Source organism: Rhinoderma darwinii, chromosome 2 (assembly GCF_050947455.1).
Source record: "Rhinoderma darwinii isolate aRhiDar2 chromosome 2, aRhiDar2.hap1, whole genome shotgun sequence".
NCBI classification, from domain to species: domain Eukaryota; kingdom Metazoa; phylum Chordata; class Amphibia; order Anura; family Rhinodermatidae; genus Rhinoderma; species Rhinoderma darwinii.
Window position 1 is genome coordinate 151,392,152 of NC_134688.1, and position 21,060 is coordinate 151,413,211.

The following is a 21,060-nucleotide window of genomic DNA, read 5'->3' on the forward strand; positions in this document are numbered from 1 at the left end:
GTAGTATATATGTGGAGGCGTTCATACAGTACTCATGTAGTATATATGTGGAGGCGTTCATACAGTACTCAGGTAGTATATATATATATATGGAGGCGTTCATACAGTACTCAGGTAGTATACTTGTGGAGGCATTCATACAGTACACAGGTAGTATACATGTGGAGGCGTTCATACAGTACTCAGGTAGTATATATGTGGAGGCGTTCATACAGTACTCAGGTAGTGTATATGTGGAGGCGTTCATACAGTACTCAGGTAGTATATATGTGGAGGCATTCATACAGTACACAGGTAGTATATATGTGGAGGCGTTCATACAGTACTCAGGTAGTATATATGTGGAGGCGTTCATACAGTACTCAGGTAGTATATATGTGGAGGCATTCATATAGTACTCAGGTAGTATATATATATATATATATATATATATATATATATATATATGGAGGCGTTCATACAGTACTCAGGTAGTATACTTGTGGAGGCGTTCATACAGTACACAGGTAGTATATATGTGGAGGCGTTCATACAGTACTCAGGTAGTATATATGTGGAGGCGTTCATACAGTACACAGGTAGTATACATGTGGAGGCGTTCATACAGTACTCAGGTAGTATATATGTGGAGGCGTTCATACAGTACACAGGTAGTATATATGTGGAGGCGTTCATACAGTACTCAGGTAGTATATATGTGGAGACGTTCATACAGTACTCTGGTAGTGTATATGTGGAGGCGTTCATACAGTACACAGGTAGTATATATGTGGAGGCGTTCATACAGTACACAGGTAGTGTATATGTGGAGGCGTTCAAACAGTACAGAGATAGTATATATGTGGAGGCGTTCATACAGTACTCAGGTAGTATATATGTGGAGGCGTTCATACAGTACTCAGGTAGTATATATGTGGAGGTGTTCACACAGTACACAGGTAGTATATATGTGGAGGAGTTCATACAGTACTCAGGAAGTATATATGTGGAGGCGTTCATACAGTACTCAGGTAGTATATATGTGGAGGCGTTCATACAGTACACAGGTAGTATATATGTGGAGGCGTTCATACAGTACTCAGGTAGTATATATGTGGAGGCGTTCATACAGTACACAGGTAGTATATATGTGGAGGCGTTCATACAGTACACAGGTAGTATATATGTGGAGGCGTTCATACAGCACTCAGGTAGTATATATGTGGAGTCGTTCATACAGTACACAGGTAGTATATATGTGGAGGCGTTCATACAGTACCCAGGTAGTATATATGTGGAGGCGTTCATACAGTACTCAGGTAGTATATATGTGGAGGCGTTCATACAGTACACAGGTAGTATATATGTGGAGGCGTTCATACAGTACCCAGGTAGTATATATGTGGAGGCGCTCATACAGTACACAGGTAGTATATATGTGGAGGCGTTCATATAGTACTCAGGTAGTATATATGTGGAGGCGTTCATACAGTACTCGGGTAGTGTATATGTGGAGGCGTTCATACAGTACCGAGATAGTATATATGTGGAGGCGCTCATACAGTACTCAGGTAGTATATATGTGGAGGCGTTCATACAGTACACAGGTAGTATATATGTGGAGGCGCTCATACAGTACACAGGTAGTATATATGTGGAGGCGATCATACAGTACTCAGGTAGTATATATGTGGAGGCGTTCATGCAGTACACAGGTAGTATAGATGTGGAGGCGCTCATACAGTACACAGGTAGTATATATGTGGAGGCGTTCATACAGTACTCAGGTAGTATATATGTTGAGGCGTTCATACAGTACACAGGTAGTATATATGTGGAGGCGTTCATACAGTACACAGGTAGTATATATGTGGAGGCGTTCATACAGTACCCAGGTAGTATATATGTGGAGGCGTTCATACAGTACCCAGGTAGTATATATGTGGAGGCGCTCATACAGTACACAGGTAGTATATATGTGGAGGCGTTCATACAGTACCCAGGTAGTATATATGTGGAGGCGTTCATACAGTACACACGTAGTATATATGTGGAGGCGTTCATACAGTACCGAGATAGTATATATGTGGAGGCGTTCATACAGTACCCAGGTAGTATATATGTGGAGGCGTTCATACAGTACTCAGGTAGTATATATGTGGAGGCGTTCATACAGTACACACGTAGTATATATGTGGAGGCGCTCATACAGTACACAGGTAGTATATATGTGGAGGCGTTCATACAGTACACACGTAGTATATATGTGGAGGCGTTCATACAGTACACAGGTAGTATATATGTGGAGGCGTTCATACAGTACACAGGTAGTATATATGTGGAGGCGTTCATACAGTACTCATGTAGTATATATGTGGAGGCGTTCATACAGTACTCAGGTAGTATATATGTGGAGGCGTTCATACAGTACACAGGTAGTATATATGTGGAGGCGTTCATACAGTACTCAGGTAGTATATATGTGGAGGCGTTCATACAGTACACACGTAGTATATATGTGGAGGCGTTCATACAGTACTCAGGAAGTATATATGTGGAGGCGTTCATACAGTACTCAGGTAGTATATATGTGGAGGCGTTCATACAGTACACAGGTAGTATATATGTGGAGGCGTTCATACAGTACCCAGGTAGTATATATGTGGAGGCGCTCATACAGTACACAGGTAGTATATATGTGGAGGCGTTCATACAGTACTCAGGTAGTATATATGTGGAGGCGTTCATACAGTACACACGTAGTATATATGTGGAGGCGTTCATACAGTACTCAGGAAGTATATATGTGGAGGCGTTCATACAGTACTCAGGTAGTATATATGTGGAGGCGTTCATACAGTACACAGGTAGTATATATGTGGAGGCGTTCATACAGTACCCAGGTAGTATATATGTGGAGGCGCTCATACAGTACACAGGTAGTATATATGTGGAGGCGTTCATATAGTACTCAGGTAGTATATATGTGGAGGCGTTCATACAGTACTCGGGTAGTGTATATGTGGAGGCGTTCATACAGTACCGAGATAGTATATATGTGGAGGCGCTCATACAGTACTCAGGTAGTATATATGTGGAGGCGTTCATACAGTACACAGGTAGTATATATGTGGAGGCGCTCATACAGTACACAGGTAGTATATATGTGGAGGCGATCATACAGTACTCAGGTAGTATATATGTGGAGGCGTTCATGCAGTACACAGGTAGTATATATGTGGAGGCGCTCATACAGTACACAGGTAGTATATATGTGCAGGCGTTCATACAGTACTCAGGTAGTATATATGTTGAGGCGTTCATACAGTACACAGGTAGTATATATGTGGAGGCGTTCATACAGTACACAGGTAGTATATATGTGGAGGCGTTCATACAGTACACAGGTAGTATATATGTGGAGGCGTTCATACAGTACCCAGGTAGTATATATGTGGAGGCGTTCATACAGTACCCAGGTAGTATATATGTGGAGGCGCTCATACAGTACACAGGTAGTATATATGTGGAGGCGTTCATACAGTACCCAGGTAGTATATATGTGGAGGCGTTCATACAGTACACACGTAGTATATATGTGGAGGCGTTCATACAGTACCGAGATAGTATATATGTGGAGGCGTTCATACAGTACTCAGGTAGTATATATGTGGAGGCGTTCATACAGTACTCAGGTAGTATATATGTGGAGGCGCTCATACAGTACACAGGTAGTATATATGTGGAGGCGCTCATACAGTACACAGGTAGTATATATGTGGAGGCGTTCATACAGTACACACGTAGTATATATGTGGAGGCGTTCATACAGTACACAGGTAGTATATATGTGGAGGCGTTCATACAGTACACAGGTAGTATATATGTGGAGGCGTTCATACAGTACTCAGGTAGTATATATGTGGAGGCGTTTATATGTGGAGGCTACGTGGAATTTTCTGCGTTAGCGCGTATCCATGGTAACAGGAAGCCACGCCTCGTGCGTTTAGCCGCGCCCAGGAGGCGGCTCAGAGGTAACCACGGGGGTGCGGTAGGTGGTGCAAACCTTAGTGGAGGTTTCCAGCGCTGGGGATTAGAGAACGCTGTATGTTGTGACATAGAAAGAGGAAGCGCTATAGGCCGTCACACAGGAAACTATACTGGGAGCGAACAGGAGGCGGGGGCTACACAGCTATACACGGCCAGGTCCGGGAAGACGTGTCGGCCTCTGCTGGGCGCTATCCCCGTAGGTCATGGATCATCAGTACCTTCAGGCTGCCAACCGATACCAAGTGGTAAGTCACCTGGAGGACTAGTGACGTCATGTGAGGCGTGATGTCACCAGGGGGGATTCGTGTGTGGACTGTGATGCGCTGCAGTGGGCCCGCTGCATTGTCCGGTGCTGTGATGTTTACCATTACCTGGCCTGACTGTGACGTCACGGGCTGATGATTGCAGGATGTTACCCTGGCAGAGTCATTGTGATCATAAACATGGAGGGTGTGTGTGGTGTGTGTGCCTTGCCATGTATTCATGTACGTTTGTAGGACCCATATTATTGGTGTATGCCCATCTGGGTGTTGGTTCTGTTCACACTTGTCTCTTTTACAGTATAGAGGTGTTATTCTGTCCATCCTGCGTGGAGGACAATGGTGATAATACTGGAGATTCTGGTAGTGTCATGAGGGGATTTCATAGTCTGTCAGTTTTATTTCTATTGTTATTCTCTTCCATTGCGAGTAGAGACAAGCGAATCGCTCCACTGTGGACAAATCAATTCTCCAACCGCAAATACCAATGTACTCAACGAAAGGCGAATAGCGAGTACAGTCCTGTAAACTGGAGCGGGTGGTGCTGGATATGGGACTGCTGGGTTTGATGACATGTATCTGATGGAATTCTCTGTGACATTGGTAGGGGACTTGGCACTGGGACGCTTGCTGATGCCATGTAAGAAGGGTTCCTGGTACATGGTTTCGGACTGGACTATTTCAGCTCTCACTCGGGTAACTAACTTGATTTTAATGGATTCTAGGTGGTGTCGATGTGGAGAGGTGTTGGGGATTGGTTCCTGATGGGCACCGTAAGAGGACAGCTGTACTATAAATAGCCTGTGGTAATTGGGGGCCCTGTGTAGATTTAGCATGGGGGGCCCAGAAGCTTTGAGACATGACCCGCCAAGACTCTCTATAATGGCCACCGCTCCGTTGTAACCAGTTTTCCTTGCTAAAGAAATCCCCGATAGACTGATCAGAGCTGAAGAGATCCAGCCCTGTTTCATGGCATTGATAAATCTGAGGGGCCCCTTAACGTTCCTTATTATAGGGACCCTGTTCTCTTGGATAATACATTGTATGGGTTCGCTGATTTCAATGGAAGCAGCAATAGAGGAGCGGTCTCTTTTGACTCCTGTCTGTCATGTAAAAGCCACATGAGTCGTATTTCCGAAGCGTTGAATGACGTCCGTGTTCCCTGCAATATATCTCTCATTTGTGGTTACTGCCCTCTAAGGGAACATAACCCGGGTAATTCCAGTTATGGGCAGTGCAGAATAGGCTATTTCTGCGATACTTTGACCCAGGGTGTATAACGTACGACGGGTGTAGTCCATGTTTCTGATGAGTCAGTACAATACCAGTTCACTTTATTGTGTTATTAATGCGCCTAATTGATTTTCAGTTCTTTCGTTTTCTAAAGATTTGTATAAACAATATTATTTTTAGGTTTGTTTTCATGCCTAAAGGAAGCAATTCCTATAGTGTATTATGGAGCTGCCTTTTATGCAGTTTTTTTAAAAATATATTTCATTTAGAAATTATTTTTTTTTTTTTTAAATTCAGTTTATTTGTTCTCTCTGAGTATTCCATATCCTGCTGTGGAAGGAGGCGCTGAGGCTGCTTGCAGTCAGGGGACCCCTCAGTGGTAGGAGATATGGGGAGCACTTGTCGGTACATTGTTTTGAAAATTCTGTTTTACTCTGAATTGTCCTTTTGAACAGCGAAAATGGCATTAAAAAAAAAGTATCACTGTGTTTTGTGCAACTATGTAAATACCTTTTATTAAAAATTATTTTTACTTTTTGAGATACATCTGCTTGGAATCCTAAAATTTTAATGTAATTAAAAAAATAAAAAAGTTCATACTTACATTTCTCCTGTCCAGCCTCCAGCGATGACATTTCATCCATGTCACCGCTGCAGCCAATCACAGGCTGTAGTGGCGGTCACGCACGTCAGGATGATGTCAGAAGGCCGGCCTCCAGGGATGACGCTTCATCCCACGTGACCGCCTCTGCAGCCAATCACAGGCTGCAGCGGCCTCTGCAGTGAATCACAGGCTGCCGCGTCATACAGGGGGGTCGGATTGGAGGAAGAAGAGGGATTCGTCACCAAGACAACGACCGGGTACGTATGAACTGATTTTTATTTTTAATCAGCAGCCTCTTCTCTCTATCAGTGATTGATAGAGATAAGTGGATGCCGATTAGTGTAATATTTCTGTTATGTTTTTCTGCCCGCCTGGCCGTTGCTAGGAAACGGCTCCGTCACACACAGACGGCACACGGATGGCACACGGATGCCTTCCGTGTGCCTTCAATGTTTTTGACGGCCCCATTGACTTGCATGGGCCTCACGGTCACGGAAACCCGAACCAAAGTAGGACATTCTCTACTTTGGATCGGAACGGAGCAACGGACCGTCAAAAAAAACTGAAGTGTGCATGGCCCCATTGAAATGAATAGCTTTAAATTGTCTAAATCCTCTTTGACACAGCAGTATTTTGCGCCCGTATTTGTAAACCAAAAGTGGAACCTACACAGAAGAGGTGCAAATGTTTCAGTGAAACTTTTTCTGTTTATGTTCCACTCCTGATTTTGGCTTACAAATACTGATGCAAAATACTGAAAGTATATTTAGGTTTTTCCCTCCCCGTCTTCCAAGAGTGAGAACTTTTTTTTTTCTGTCGACAAAGCCTTATGAGGACTCGTTTTTTTGCGGGACGAGTTGTAGTTTTTCATGCTTATGCTTGCTTAAAAATGGGATTCTGATTCCTTGAAACGCGTTGTGTTTTAGAGACTCTTGTTTTTTATTACGTCTTAGGGTATGTGCACACGACCTCTTTTCAGACATAATGGTGGCGTTCTACGACTCGAATTACGCCTGAAAAGACGGCTCCAATATGTCAGCAAAGATCTGCCCATTGCTTGCAATGGGACTTACGATGTTCTGTTCAGACGAGGTGTCATTTTACGCGTCGCTGTCAAAGGACGGCGCGTAAAAAGACGCCAGCGTCAAAGAAGTGCAGGGCACTTCTTGGGCCGTTTTTGGAGCCGTTTTTCATTGGCTCCAATGAAAACCAGCTCCAATTACGTCCGTAAAAGACGGTGCGAACAACGCGAGTACTTGCAAAAACGTCTGAAAATCAGGAGCTGTTTTCTCTTGAAAACAGCGCCATAATTTTAGACGTATTTTGCGTTTGCGTGTGAACATACCCTTATTGTTGGTATACAATAAATAACGTTTACCAAATATCTGATTGATTCGTGGAGGTTTTGCGCCTGGGTGGTGTTGCTTTCTTACAGTGGATCCTACCTGGCCTCCATTGCTTTTATCTACCTGCAGTACATTATATGGCACTTTAAATGGTGCAACTAAAAACGACAGCTTGTCCCACCAAAAAATAAGCCCTCATACGGGTTTGTCGACAGAAAAAAAAAAAAAAGTATGGCTCTTGGAAGGGGGGTGATGAAAAAAATAAAATAAGACAAACTGTCTGTGGCCCCAAGGGGTTAAATTGCCTGGAAGGTTCACATGACTCCCATTTAATTTTAATAAATATTGACTGTCCACTGAAGAGCGTACTGATCGGAATTTTATGACGTGTCTGACATCGATTTAAAAGTATTTCCCTTTAAAACCCATTTCTAGAGGTCTCTACTTCTGTCCTTCTATATTCTATCTCCATACCTACGTAGAAGATATGTCATTATGTCCACGCAAAGCCCCTATACTCTGTATTCAGATTTGGGTGTATTTATGCTGGGCGTATCCGAGGGACAAGATATTTTGTATTTATCTACAAAGACAAAAGTGGCCAAAGTGCAGAACCCCTATGAGGTGAAAATCTGCTCCACCGCCTGGCAAATTTCCATTAACCCCTTAAAGAGACTCTGTCACCACATTATAAGTGCCCTATCTCCTACATAAGGAGATCGGCGCTGTAATGTAGGTGACAGTAATGCTTTTTATTTAAAAAAAAAAAAAAAGATCTGTTTTCGCCACTTTATTACCGATTTTAGATTTATGTTAATGAGTTGCTTAATGCCCAAGTGGGCGTGTTTTTACTTTAGACCAAGTGGGCGTTGTACAGGGGAGTGTATGACGCTGACCAATCAGCCTCATGCACTCCTCTCCATTCATTTACTCAGCACATAGGGATCCTGCTAGATCCTTATGTGCTGTATTATATTAACACATTCACAATACTGAAGTGTTTAGACAGTGAATAGACATTCCACGGGATGTCTATTCACAATCCCTGCACTTCGTTACTCTGTCTGTGGTAGTTACAGCAGAGGAAGCGTGATCTCGCTAGATTACGCAGTAAATGACAGGTTACAACGAGATTACGCTTCCTCTGCTGTAACTACCACAGACAGAGTAACAAAGTGCAGAGATTGTGAATAGACATCCCGTGGAATGTCTATTCACCGTCTAAACACTTCAGTATTGTTAATATGTCAGTATAAGACAGCACATAAGGATCTAGCAGGATCCCTATGCGCTGCCAAAATGAATGGAGGAGTGCATGACGCCGATTGGTCAGCGTCATACACTCCTCTGTACAACGCCCACTTGGTCTAAAGTAAAAACACGCCCACTTGGGCATTAAGCAACTCATTAGCATAAATCTAAAATCTAAAAAAAGCACTTCTGTCACCTACATTATAGCGCCCATCTCCTTATGTAGGAGATAGGACACTTATAATGTGGTGACAGTCTCTTTAAAGGGAACCTGTCACCAGCATTTTAGCTATAAAGCCAGCAATACCTGGTGAAAGTGGGTGAAAAATCATTGTCATCTAAGCTATAAATATGTACTAAGTAAGCTCTGTAGCTTTAGTATTCCGTTTTTCAGTGGTCCCACGCCGTATGCAAATGAGCAGAAAAGAGTCAAATCTTCATCTGAAAAGAGTCAGATTTTCATTCCTCCAGCATCTCAGAGTGGACTCCACCTCCTTCTTTTTGATTGACAGCTCCTTAGCCAGTCAGGGCCGGACAGGTGGTGGCAGTGGGCGTGCTTAAAAAGCTGCATCCCAGAGGGAAAAATAATTACCATAAAAGGCGGGAAAAGTTTAAACGACTATATTTACTGACAGAGGAGGACTTCAGGAAAGAAGAGAACAGGAATGAACTCTGGACAGCTGCGGCCATTGAGCGGTCAGGTGAGTTTAACAGGTAAGATGTTGATGACAGGATCCCTTTAAGGACATGGATTAGTTGGCACGTTCAGGACGCAGCCCCATTTTTCAAATCTGACGTGTCACTTTATGTGGTAATAACTCTGGAATGCTTTTACTTATACAAGCGATTCTGAGATTTGTTTTCTCGTGACACACAATATACTTTGTTAGTGGTAACATTTTGTCGATATATTCACAATTTTATTGTGAGAAACACCCAAAAAAAAAATTCTACATTTTAAATGTATCTGCATGTAAGACAAATAGTTATACCGCACAAAATAATTGCTATTTAACATCCCCCATATGTCTACTTTAGATTGGCATAATTTTTTGAACATCTTTTTATTTTTCTAGGACGTTACAAGGCTTAGAACTCAAGAAAATTTCAAAGGGCTATTTTTACAGGGATGAGTTCAGTTGTGAAGTGGTTTTGAGGCGCCCATACAATGCAAATCCCCATTTTAAAAACTGAACCCCTCAAAGTATTTAAAACAGCATTTAGGAAGTTTATTAACCCTTTAGGCGTTTCACGAGAATTACAGCAAAGTAGGGATGAAATTTACAAATTTCCTTTTTTTTCTGTTGCAGAAATTCATTTTTAATCCTTTTTTTTTTTGTTTTCTGTAACACAGAGGGTTTTACCAGAAAAACGCAACTCAATATTTATTGCCCACCTTCTGCAGTGTTTAGAAATATCCCACATGTGGCCCTAGTGTGCGAATTCACTGAAACACAGGCCTCAGAAGCAAAGGAGCACCTAGTGGATTTTGGGGTCTTCTTTTTACTCTAATATCTTTTAGGCACCATGTCCAGTTTGAAGAGGTCTTGTGATATCAAAACAGTGAAAACACCCCAAAAAGACACCATTTGGCAAACTACACCCCTCAAGGAATTTATCAAGGGGTATAGTGAGCATTTTGACCCCTGAAAATTGCTGAATTTAGTGGAATGAAGCCGTGAAATTGAAAATCTAATTTTTTTTCCAATAAAACGTAGAAATTTTACATTTTTACACGGCATAAAGGAGAATAAACTGCCCAACATTTGAAAAGCAATTTCTCCCGATTACGGCGATAACCTGCTGTTTGGACACAGAACAGGGCTCAGAAGGGAAGGAGCACCATTTGGCTTTTTGAGCTCAAGTTTTGCTGCAATGGTTTTCTGGTGCCGTGTCGCATTAGCAAAGCCCCTGAGGGACCAAATCAGTGGAAACCCCCCAAAAGTGACCCCATTTGGGAAACTACACCCTTCAAGAAATTTATCGAGGTGTATAGTAGGGTTCTCACGATACCAGAATTTGGACTTCGTTTAGTATTGTGATTTCGATACCAAAACGATACTTTGCCAACAGTAATAAAAAGAAAAAAGTTCTTCCATTTTCTGATGTGAGGCGCATGGTGTGATGATGAATTTAACCTCCACGTGCCTCACATTAAGGCTGGATTCACACGAGCATGTGCGTTTTGAGCGCGCAAAACACGTGGCGTTTTGCGCGCGCAAAAGGCACTTGATAGCTCCGTGTGACAGCCCCGTATGATGCGCGTCTGCGTACTTTTCGCGCAGCCGCCATCATTATGACACTCCGTTTGGATGTTTGTAAACAGAAAAGCACGTGGTGCTTTTCTGTTTTCATTCATCCTTTTCACAGCTGTTGCGCGAATCACGCAGTTCGCATGGAAGTGCTTCCGTGTGGCATGCGTGGTTTTCACGCACCCATTGACTTCAATGGGTGCGTGATGCGTGAAAAATGCCCAAGGAACGGACATGTCGTGACTTGTTTTTCAGCGGACTCACGCTGAGTAAAAATCACGCACATGTCTGCACGGCCCCATAGACTAATATAGGTCCGTGCGACGTGCGTGAAAATCACGCGTATTGCACGGAAGTATATCCTGTTTGTCTGAATAAGCCCTAATAGTAATTAACCCCATCATGTTTCTCAGTCATAATGGGTTAATGTGTGAGGTACATGATGGGGTTAATTACTATTAATGTGAGGCACATGGAGGTTAAATTCATCAACACACTTCGTGCCTCACATTAATAAGTGAAAAGTTTTTATTTTTTGCATTTTTTTACAACGTACACATCATAACTGACGCAAAAAAAAATTGTTGTGCAGGTTATTACAGCTGCACCAATACCTGTGTCTGTTCGTCTTTTTCCGGAAAGCCGATGTTTCGGAGTACGGGCTCATGGGCTTTTTCCGAAAATAAATGTATTGGTGTACGGACTCAATAGAAAGCCTAACAGACACGAAGCGGCTGAGCGCTCACACGAACACTTCAGCTGCTTCGTTCTAGCGATTGGTGGGGGTCTCAGTGCTCGGACCCCCACAAATCCAAACTTCTGACATGTCAATATGACATGTCAAACGTTTAGCTACATTTTATAGTCAATGGCCGCCGTTGTCTGTGGTGCAGCAGAAACGTTGCTTCTGGTTTTCCCCTGTTCTGTTCCTCTGACGGAGCAGAAAAACGGAAAGACCCGATGCATATGTGAACATAGCCTAAGGCTCTGTTCACTTCTGTGTTGGCCCTTCTGTTTTTAATGGATCCGTCAAATTTAACGTAATCATTGGCCAGATCAGCCATAAAAACTGATACTTCACCTTCCGTTTGTTTCAGTTTGGTCTCCGTTATACTTAATTTTTAACAGATCAGACTTATTTCTGCATTTATAATTTATATTTTCTTGCCTTTTTTGGATGTAGGTAGTGATGCACATGCACAGTAGGAAAAAACTGATCCGTTAAACGGAATAAATAACGGATTCAAATTTAAGACATTCTGTTTGTACCATCATTGACTTCAATATTATAGACCGTGTTGTCAGGGCTTCTCCAGGACGCTTCGGATGCTCCGGCCAAGGACTCTATATATGGGCAGTGATGTCAGGGGCCTTCAACTACAGTGACCGCAGGGGCTTCTCCAAGAGCGGATTCCACGACCAGAGCGTTGCCGACACGCTGGCCCGGGATTCCGACATCTTAAAGCTCCTAATGTCACAGGATCGGAGTCCCCATTCAGAGCGATTGTGATGCTCTGGCGGAAACTCCATCATTACAGCTCCTGACATCACTGTCGGTATATGGACAGTGACGCGAGGAGTTTCCAGTAGCGCAGTGCCTGGGAAGTTAAGGCAATGTATCCCATTGATTGCCTATTCAGTGGGATACGAAGCTGCCTTCTGTTGCAGGTATACATCGGGACTCCTCCAGACGTATACCTCCGACGATAGGAAGAAAACGCAATGTGAACCAGCCCTAAGGGTGGTTTCACACAGTGCGGTTTTGCAGCATTTTGTTGTTGCAGCACAGGCAAAAACCCTACTACAAAACTGCATGCGTTTTGTACCGCGATTTACCATGCTAACTGCAAAAACACAGCAAATAATGGTAAAAATGCATGCGTCGTCGCAGTGCGGGTTTTGTCCACTCGGCAAGAAAATGCGGCTGAACCACACCATGTGAATACACCCTAGAGTGGAGCTCCTGTTTTGGTGAAACGTTTCTCGTGTATTACGAAACCGTATAATACTTGAATCACCCAAGCCAATCCCTTTATGAGCGGGAGCATTCCAGGTAATACAACAATATAGAGATTCAGGATCAAGTCAGTAAAATGTGGAAATCTACTATCCCTTAAGATCCATTCACACGTTGCGGTTGAGATGTGGTTAGAAAGGCATAAAAAAATAAATCCAAATATCGCATGCGTTTTTACCGCGATTTGGTACGTTTTTATTCGGTTACAGGTTTTACCGCAGCTGCACCAAAAAAATGCATTGCAGTAAAAATGATGCAGCTTTTCAATGCTGTTCTAACCGCAGTTCAACCGCAATGTGTGTATGGACCCTTAAAAATGTATGGCATATTCTCAGGGTAGGCCATCAATAGCTGATGGCTCGGGTTCGACTCCTGGGTCTCCAGCTGATCAACTGTTTTGAAGGGGGTGCAGCACTCGTACGAGAGCTGCTTCACCTTCATTTCTTATTGCTCACTGAATCATTGTCACGCATGTAGTGGTGATTCACAGTATTGCAGCCTTTTCTTCCATTCACTTCAAGGGTAGAAGGCTGCAATACCTGTGAATCGCCGCTACATCTGTGTCGACCATTCACAGTGCGCAAGTAGAAAAGAAGGGAAAGCAGCTCTTGTACTAGTTCTGCACCCCCTTCAAAGCTGTTGATTGGCGGGGCTTCCAAGAGTCGGACCCCGAGCGATCAGCTATTGATGGTCTATCCTGAGGATAGGCCATCAATTTTTAGGGACTGGAAAACCCTTTAAAGGGGATTTCTGGTCATGGGCCAGTTTTTCCATAGGATAGGTCATCAGTATGGAAAACTGGCCCATGACCAGAAAACCCCTTATTATTGCCGAAGCCAAATTCTAAGCAGTGAACTCTGTAAGGGATACCATGTGGCACAGATAAGCTCCGATCCAACTTGCTACTAAACAGGTTTACCAAGATGAACTTTCCAGAACGTTACTTTATTACAGAGTGAAAGAACACTGAGGCAGCTGTGACAGTTCATGAGCAAGGACATTATAATGTACTTATTCAGTAACCGAAACAATGTAACGCCCCAACTATAATTAACATCGGCTACAGTCATGTGATTGTACCATATATAAAACATCACCTATTTATCTGTTTTTCGGTTTGTGTTTATTCTGTATAGTAAAAAAAAAAAAGCAATTGGTTTGTGGTACCTGAAAACCATCGACAAGCCTTCTGTTTACGGATCTGTGTGTAATCTATGAATACTTTGCAATTCTACATTCATGACTACTATATATGTTTGTGTTAATGGACATCGGTGTTTGCTAATAAGCCTGGCTGCCCTGTATAAAAATAAAGATAACTAACTATGTGCCACAAATGTCTGATCGATGCGGTCCCACCACCTTCCTTATCTCCCATTCACTTCTATCGGAGTTACGGGAACTGCATAGCGCGCTCGTCTCTCTCCTTTACACCGGTCGCCCCTTCATTGATTCTACGCCTGGATGCAGTGGCCCCAGAGATGGGATCAGGGGATGCTTCTGAAGATACTACTTAGATATTTGTAGTAAGGGGTGATATTCTATTACCTCTTGCTACATTTTCCAAATTTATTATTATTAGTATTTTTTTTAAATCTAATCTATTACTACATACAGTACCACAATTGACTCCTAAGTATTCCCTCATTCACTGATGTATTTAGATACAGTTTTCGGGTGCAGTTTTTTTGAGCCACACACAGGAGTGGTCGCAGTAGAAAGGAGATGCATCAGTCTTTTCTTTATACCTTTCCTTCCTTTGTGGGTCCACTTATGGCTTTGTCTCAAAAAGCTATTGAGTCAAAAACAACACCAAAAAACAAGAATGTGTGATCCTGGCCTTAGGCTGCACATGTGTGCTACAGCAATCTCTAGCTTGGCGGAAGACCGTAATTGAAAAGCAGAATCATGTGCAAATCCTTAAAAGAACAGTGTCATCACAATTTTTTTTTTAATATGTTAAAGATGTTAGTGCTTTATTAAAAACGTTTGGATTAATTTGTGTGTTACTTTTTCTTATTTTTGCACTTTTTCTTCCCTATGGGGGCTGCCATTTTTTTTTCCATTTCTGTATGTGTCGATTAACGACACATACAGACATGGAATACGGCAGCCACAGTCCCATAGGGACGGCGAACGGGTCCCGTCCCATCCACTTCTGTGTACGCCGTCTGTGTGGGAATGGCGCATGCGCCGCTCTTACACAGTCCAGTTTGAAATGCGCGCCGTCCGGCGCCATTTTCCTGTGGACCGGAAGTCGCTGCCAGACAGTAAGATTACTACTTCCGGTCGCGGCTTCCGGACTTGTGCACTTGGACCAGCGGCAGCAGACGGAGCGGACGGGCCGGAGGGAGCCGCGGCGGCAGGAGCAGGTAAGAGATTTCTATGTATGTTCGTGTTTGTGTGTGTTTACTACTGTATGTAAACCTACTACACTGTGTGTTAGCTCAAAAAATGGCGACACACAGTGTAGGAGGTTAGACCGTTCAAACCCCTCGTTTATCCCGGCACTAGCCAGGATAAAGGAGGGGGGGGGATGCTGAGAGCTCACTAGAGCGAGTGCTTTTTTCCAAATTTTGCAGCAAAAAGCAATGTGGTTGCTTTACCACATGCAATGCTGCAATTTTGGGAATAGCTCCATCTAGTGACCAGCACTGGGAAATATAAATTAGAATCTAATTTATAATATTTCCTTACTCGTGAAAAAAATAAAAAAAATTTGAACAATGTTTAATCACCTACACACTAAATGTTTAAATAAAAAAAAAAAATACATGTTTTGCTGGCAACACATTCCCTTTAAGGCACTTTTACATCGGCCAAGTTTAGAGACCGCTCGTTGATCGGCGCTCATTTTCTCCTGTCACAAGGAGCTAGTATGGGGACAAGTGATTGTTACTATGATCGCTCATCCCCATACATTTGTATCATGTCGGCACGGAGATGTGCTGCTGAAAAATCATAATATTTTACACGTTTAAAATACGATCAGCTGATGAAGGAGCGTTTGTTCGTTCATCTGCTGATCGCTGCCCTGTTTACAAATGGCAATTATCGAGAACGAGAGTTCTTTGAACGCTTGTTTGCCAGTGTAAAAGGGTGTTTACTCCTTACCCAAACAGTATAGATTAGACATTTCATTTACCCCAGGTGTTTCTTTTGGCTAGAAGAACCTTCAGGCTATCGTCATCCTTGTTGTATAGTAGAATCCTTGCTGTAAAGTTCCAACTGTCAGTGTGACATCACAGTCACTCTGACAGTAAGTCTATGAGGACCAGCCAGAGGCTGGTCCTCATAGGCTTCCATACATGGCAGACCCGGAGGCCGTTGCCTGGCCTCCAGATGCCATCACAAGCATCATCAGCCCCCACAATTGCATGGGGGCTGCTGATGTGCTACGAACCCCCTAAATGTGGTGATCACAATCAAGCACCACATTTATCGGGTTAACTGCCAATATCAGCGGCGATAAGCCGCTGATCGGCAACTCTGGAGTGTCAGCTGATCTCTCAGTTTCCGATGCACACCTTGTCGCCAACAGTGTGGAACGACACAGTGACTTCCTGTCACTCTGACAGGAAGCCTATCAGGACCAGCCGGAGGTTGGTCCTGATGGGCTTCCGTCCATGGCAGACACGGAAGCCATTGTTTGGCTTCCGTTTGCCATACTATCGGCAAACCCCGCGATTTCGGACCGGGGTCTGCCGATATGCTAGAAACCCCTAAAATTTGGCGATTGCAACCGATCGCCGAATTTAAGGGGTTAATTCGCCGAAATAAGCGGCAAAGGACCGCTGGCCGGCAAGAGTGGAGTGTCAGCTGTTGGCGACAGCTTACCTCCCGGTTCCCGGTGCATACTGTCGCCTACAGTGTGCACCGGAAACAACTCTGTAACTGTACGTCCTCGTGCGGGAAGTAACCTCCCGCAACGACGTACAGTTACTTACTCGTGCGGATAGGGTTAAAGGCTTAGGAAATATTTGCAGGTGTTTTGTGTTGATTTGCTGATTGAAGTGTGACACCATGAGTCTACAATCTTCAACTTTTACCCAATAGTCTAAAGACAAAATTTTGGGTTTTCATTAAAGGACCAGTGTCACGAAAAAAAATAATTCTTACATCAATTTGACTTTAGTGTGTTATTAAACATTTTTTAATTGATTTGTGTGTTTTTTTTTTTTTTTTTTTCCACTTTTTCTTCCCTATGGGGGCTGCCATTTTTTTTTCCATTTCTGTATGTGTCGATTAACGACACATACAGACATGGAATACGGCAACTACAGTCCCATAGTGAATGCGAACGGGGCCCGTTCCATCCACTATGCTGTACGCCGTCTGTGTGGGAACGGCGCATGCGCCGCTCCCACACAGTCCAAGTTAAACTGTGCGACGTCCGGCGCCATTTTCCTGTGGACCGGAAGTCGCGCCCGGGCAGTAAGATTACTACTTCCGGTCGCGGCTTCCGGACTTGTGCACTTGGAGCGGCGGGAGCGGACGGACCGGAGGGAGCGGCGGCGGCAGGAGCAGGTAAGTTATTTCTATGTATGTTCGTGTTTTAGTGTGTGTTTACTACTGTATGTAAACCTACTACACTGTGTGTTAGCTCAAAAAATTGCGACACACAGTGTAGGAGGTTAGACCGTTCAATCCCCTCGTTTCTCCCGGCACTAGCCAGGATAAAGGAGGGGGGATTCTGAGAGCTCACTAGAGCGAGTGAGTTTTCTCAAATTTTGCAGCATAAAGCAATGTGGTTGCTTTACCACATGCAATGCTGCAATTTTGGGAATTGCTCCATCTAGTGACCAGCGCTGGGAAATATTATAAATTAGAATCTAATTTATAATATTTCCAGACTCGTGCAAAAAATAAAAAAATTAGAACAATGTCTAAACACCTATACACTAACTGTTTAACTAAAAAAAAAAAATGTTTTTCTAGCGACACATTACCTTTAACTGTTAGTTGTAATCTTCAACATTAAAAGAAAGAAATGCTGGAAATAGATCACCCTGTGTGTAATGAATCTATATAATATGAGTTTCACTTTTTGAAATAAATTAACTTTTTGATAATATTCTAATTCATTGAGAAGGACCAGTATACAGCAGGTCTATAGCGATGGCATCAGTCCATATTTTTAATCCAGAGTTTAACCCCTTAATGGCCAATACGCCTTTTCACGGAGGTCATTAATGGGCTTTATTCTAGGCTGCCGCCTTTTCACGGTGGCCTAATCAAAGTCATGCACGGGTCTCCCGTGCAGGCTGGAGCTGGGGCTCTGCTGTCTAATGACAGTCGGGCTCCTGCTCCAACGGTTGGCGAGCGAAGTTTACTTCGATTGTGGCCGTTTTAACCCCTCAAATTCTGCGGTCATTAGCGGCCGCTGCATTTGAGTTGTTTACAGAGGGAGTGAGCTCCCTCTGTCACCCATCGGCGGCCCACAAATGCAATTGCGGGCATCCAATGGGGTGCCATGGCAGCTGGGGGCCTAACAAAGGCTGCCTGCCCAGGCTATATACCTATTAGGATGTGCCAGAGGCACGCCCTAATAGTTGCCTGTCCGTTATATACTGACAGGCAATAGTGATCTGGTATGAGAAGTATACCAAAGCATTATATCTGCAATCTAAATCCTCCCAGTGAGACTGAAAAAATATTTAATGTGAAATAAAAATTAATAAAAAGGTACACATTAAAAAAAAACTATTTTTTTTTGCCATAAAAATGGTTTTATTTTTAGTAAGTGTAATTTTTTAATTTTTTAAAAAAAAACTACACATATATGGTATTCTCGCAATCGTAATAACCCAAAAAAATAAAGTTATCATATTATTTAAACCGCAAGGTGAACCCCGTAAAAAAAACATGCCAAATTGCTTGGTCATTAGGGCCCAGAATGCAAGCAGGAGGAAGGGGTTAATGTACACTTTTAGGTACTTTGGTGAAACAAACATATTATTATTGTGATGTGAGTTTCAGGACAAGTCTGCTTGTTGTGTTACCAGCCCGGTAATTGGCGCATGGTACAGTATGTTTGTGGTAATACGAGTGGCTGACATGGTGTGTTCTGTATTATAAGCGGTGCGAGTTGTGGCTTTGCTGTAAGCTTTTAATTCTTGAACATAGCATTATTTTTTTTCATCTGTTTTTCTAGAAGGCTTATCTCACATTGGCAGCTTTAATTCAGTTCTTAAAGGCGAATTAACCTGAAAAAGTGGATCAAAAGCGTGGGCATTCGACCTCTTACTGCACTATAGTCAAGAAGTTCATGACTTTATTAAACGACTTTGAAGTACATTTTATTATTTGGATAATCTGTCTCCAATCTCCCTAAAATAATAATCTTCTAGTGTTGCTTCTCGATAGCTTCTTCCACTTTTTGTCGGGGGCATCCTACACAATCCTGAGAGTTTCTCAAACTAATTTATTCTAAAATGATGGTAGTCTATGCAAATGGCTTTGGTTAGTGGTATATAGTGGCATATCTCATCTATGTGGGTATACCTGCCTTCAAGTCATGTTCCACTTCACTGTGTTTGCGCAGACTATAATGAAACGTTCTTGTTTTTCATTAACCGCACGCACGCAGAGGTGGGTATGCCGGTAACACAGACACCTTTGGCACCACCTTATCTCTTTATGCAAGAAATGATCGAGCATGTTAAAGTTCATCGTGTCCCATCCTTCTTTTCCACAGCAGCAAATGCTGAGAACTTTAAAATATTCTTCACCAATACATAAATTTCATGTGAAACACTATGAATAATCCAGTATTTACATGCAAAGAGAATGTCTTTTTGTGTGCGTGTGAGATGACACTTTATGGTATTTGTGGTTGAACAAAAATCTAAAAAGATCTAGTCCTATCTGGATTTTCCTAGTAAAAAATGTCATTTAGACATAAAAAAGTATAACATTTTGTGTTTGTTACAAAACATTGCTCCAGTCCCTGACCGCAGGAGTAGGTGACCTTTAACATGGATGGTACCTTGTTGCACAAGTGATTTGTTATGTATCATGTTTATGTGGCCTTTGTGGACTGCAGATTCCAGGATATCTATTATTATTTTCACAATTACTTCTTAAACTAGGAAAATGTTACAAGTAAACATTATATAGGATCGAATTTGTTAAGAGTTGTCCCAGGAAGACCACCCCTGATCCATATATCTCTTATGTCCATATGGGTATCCTAGAGGAAGAAGGTCTTCCTCTCAGGACCTCTGATCAAGAAGGGAGGGCCGCTCTGTGAATGTAGCCCGTGCACTGACGGACCTGGCCCGTCTATGCATTCAATTGAATGGCTGCCATGTAATGTCTGGCCAGTAGCGGCTTCTAATAGAAGCCGAACGCATGGCAAGCCATTCAAAAATGGTTGTGTTCAATGGTTGTGTATTCGGAGAAATCTGCATCAAGTGCCAACAGGGCCCTTATTTCATTTGTTATAAGGTTTCAAACGGAATCATTTGGATTCAGGAGAAGACTTAGGGATTCAATGTCCCTAGTCGCCAGCTTTAAAAAAAACATTGATATTGCGGGTATCCCCTATTGGAGGAATCTTAGTACTCTTGATTTTTAGTTTTGTAACTGGGCCTCTGCTTGCACCTGTCCCGTCCCCCTTCTCCCATAGTTCCATAAGATTTAGGAACTCGGGAAAGTCTGCCTCATTAATGCATAGTTCCATATATTGTCTGAAAGAAGACCTCTCGTGTCCCCAGAAAAGGTCATCTGCCTCCATACTTGTACCACTTCCTTGTTCCTGATTCCAGCACAGTTTATTTCATGTTGCTATGTGCCTCCGTGCCCCTGCAATCAGCCCCTGTTCCTCCAGCAATTTCTATAGAAATACTATACAAAGTGATCTCTAATGAGAACTAATAGTAAGTGGTTTACAATGTTAGGGACATTGGTCTTTGAAATAACCCACATTTTTGCTACCGTCAAAGGCTAGGTAAACCTTTTCGAATGCCATTTTTTTAAATAAAAAGTTCAGTCAATGTGACTGGTGCAACTTTATAAATAGTTTTTATTAAAAAATATTTTCAGTTTTTGAGATACAGCTGCTCTG

General features: G+C 42.8%; 1 protein-coding gene across 3 annotated transcripts in view; it reads left to right on the forward strand.

Moving 5' to 3' along the window:
* Nucleotides 1–3,978: 3,978 nt before the first annotated feature.
* The window catches only part of NDFIP2 (Nedd4 family interacting protein 2), a 72,775-nt gene continuing 55,693 nt past the window's right edge, over nt 3,979–21,060 (forward strand). The window contains exons 1-2 of one of the 3 annotated variants that reach the window (XM_075852378.1): nt 3,979–4,274; nt 9,236–9,424. In XM_075852378.1, coding sequence (XP_075708493.1) covers nt 9,389–9,424 — 36 coding nt within the window. In that variant the 5' untranslated portion in view covers nt 3,979–4,274; nt 9,236–9,388. The remainder of the gene's footprint in view (nt 4,275–9,235; nt 9,425–21,060) is intronic. The other 2 variants (XM_075852377.1, XM_075852379.1) reach the window with 2 other exon arrangements.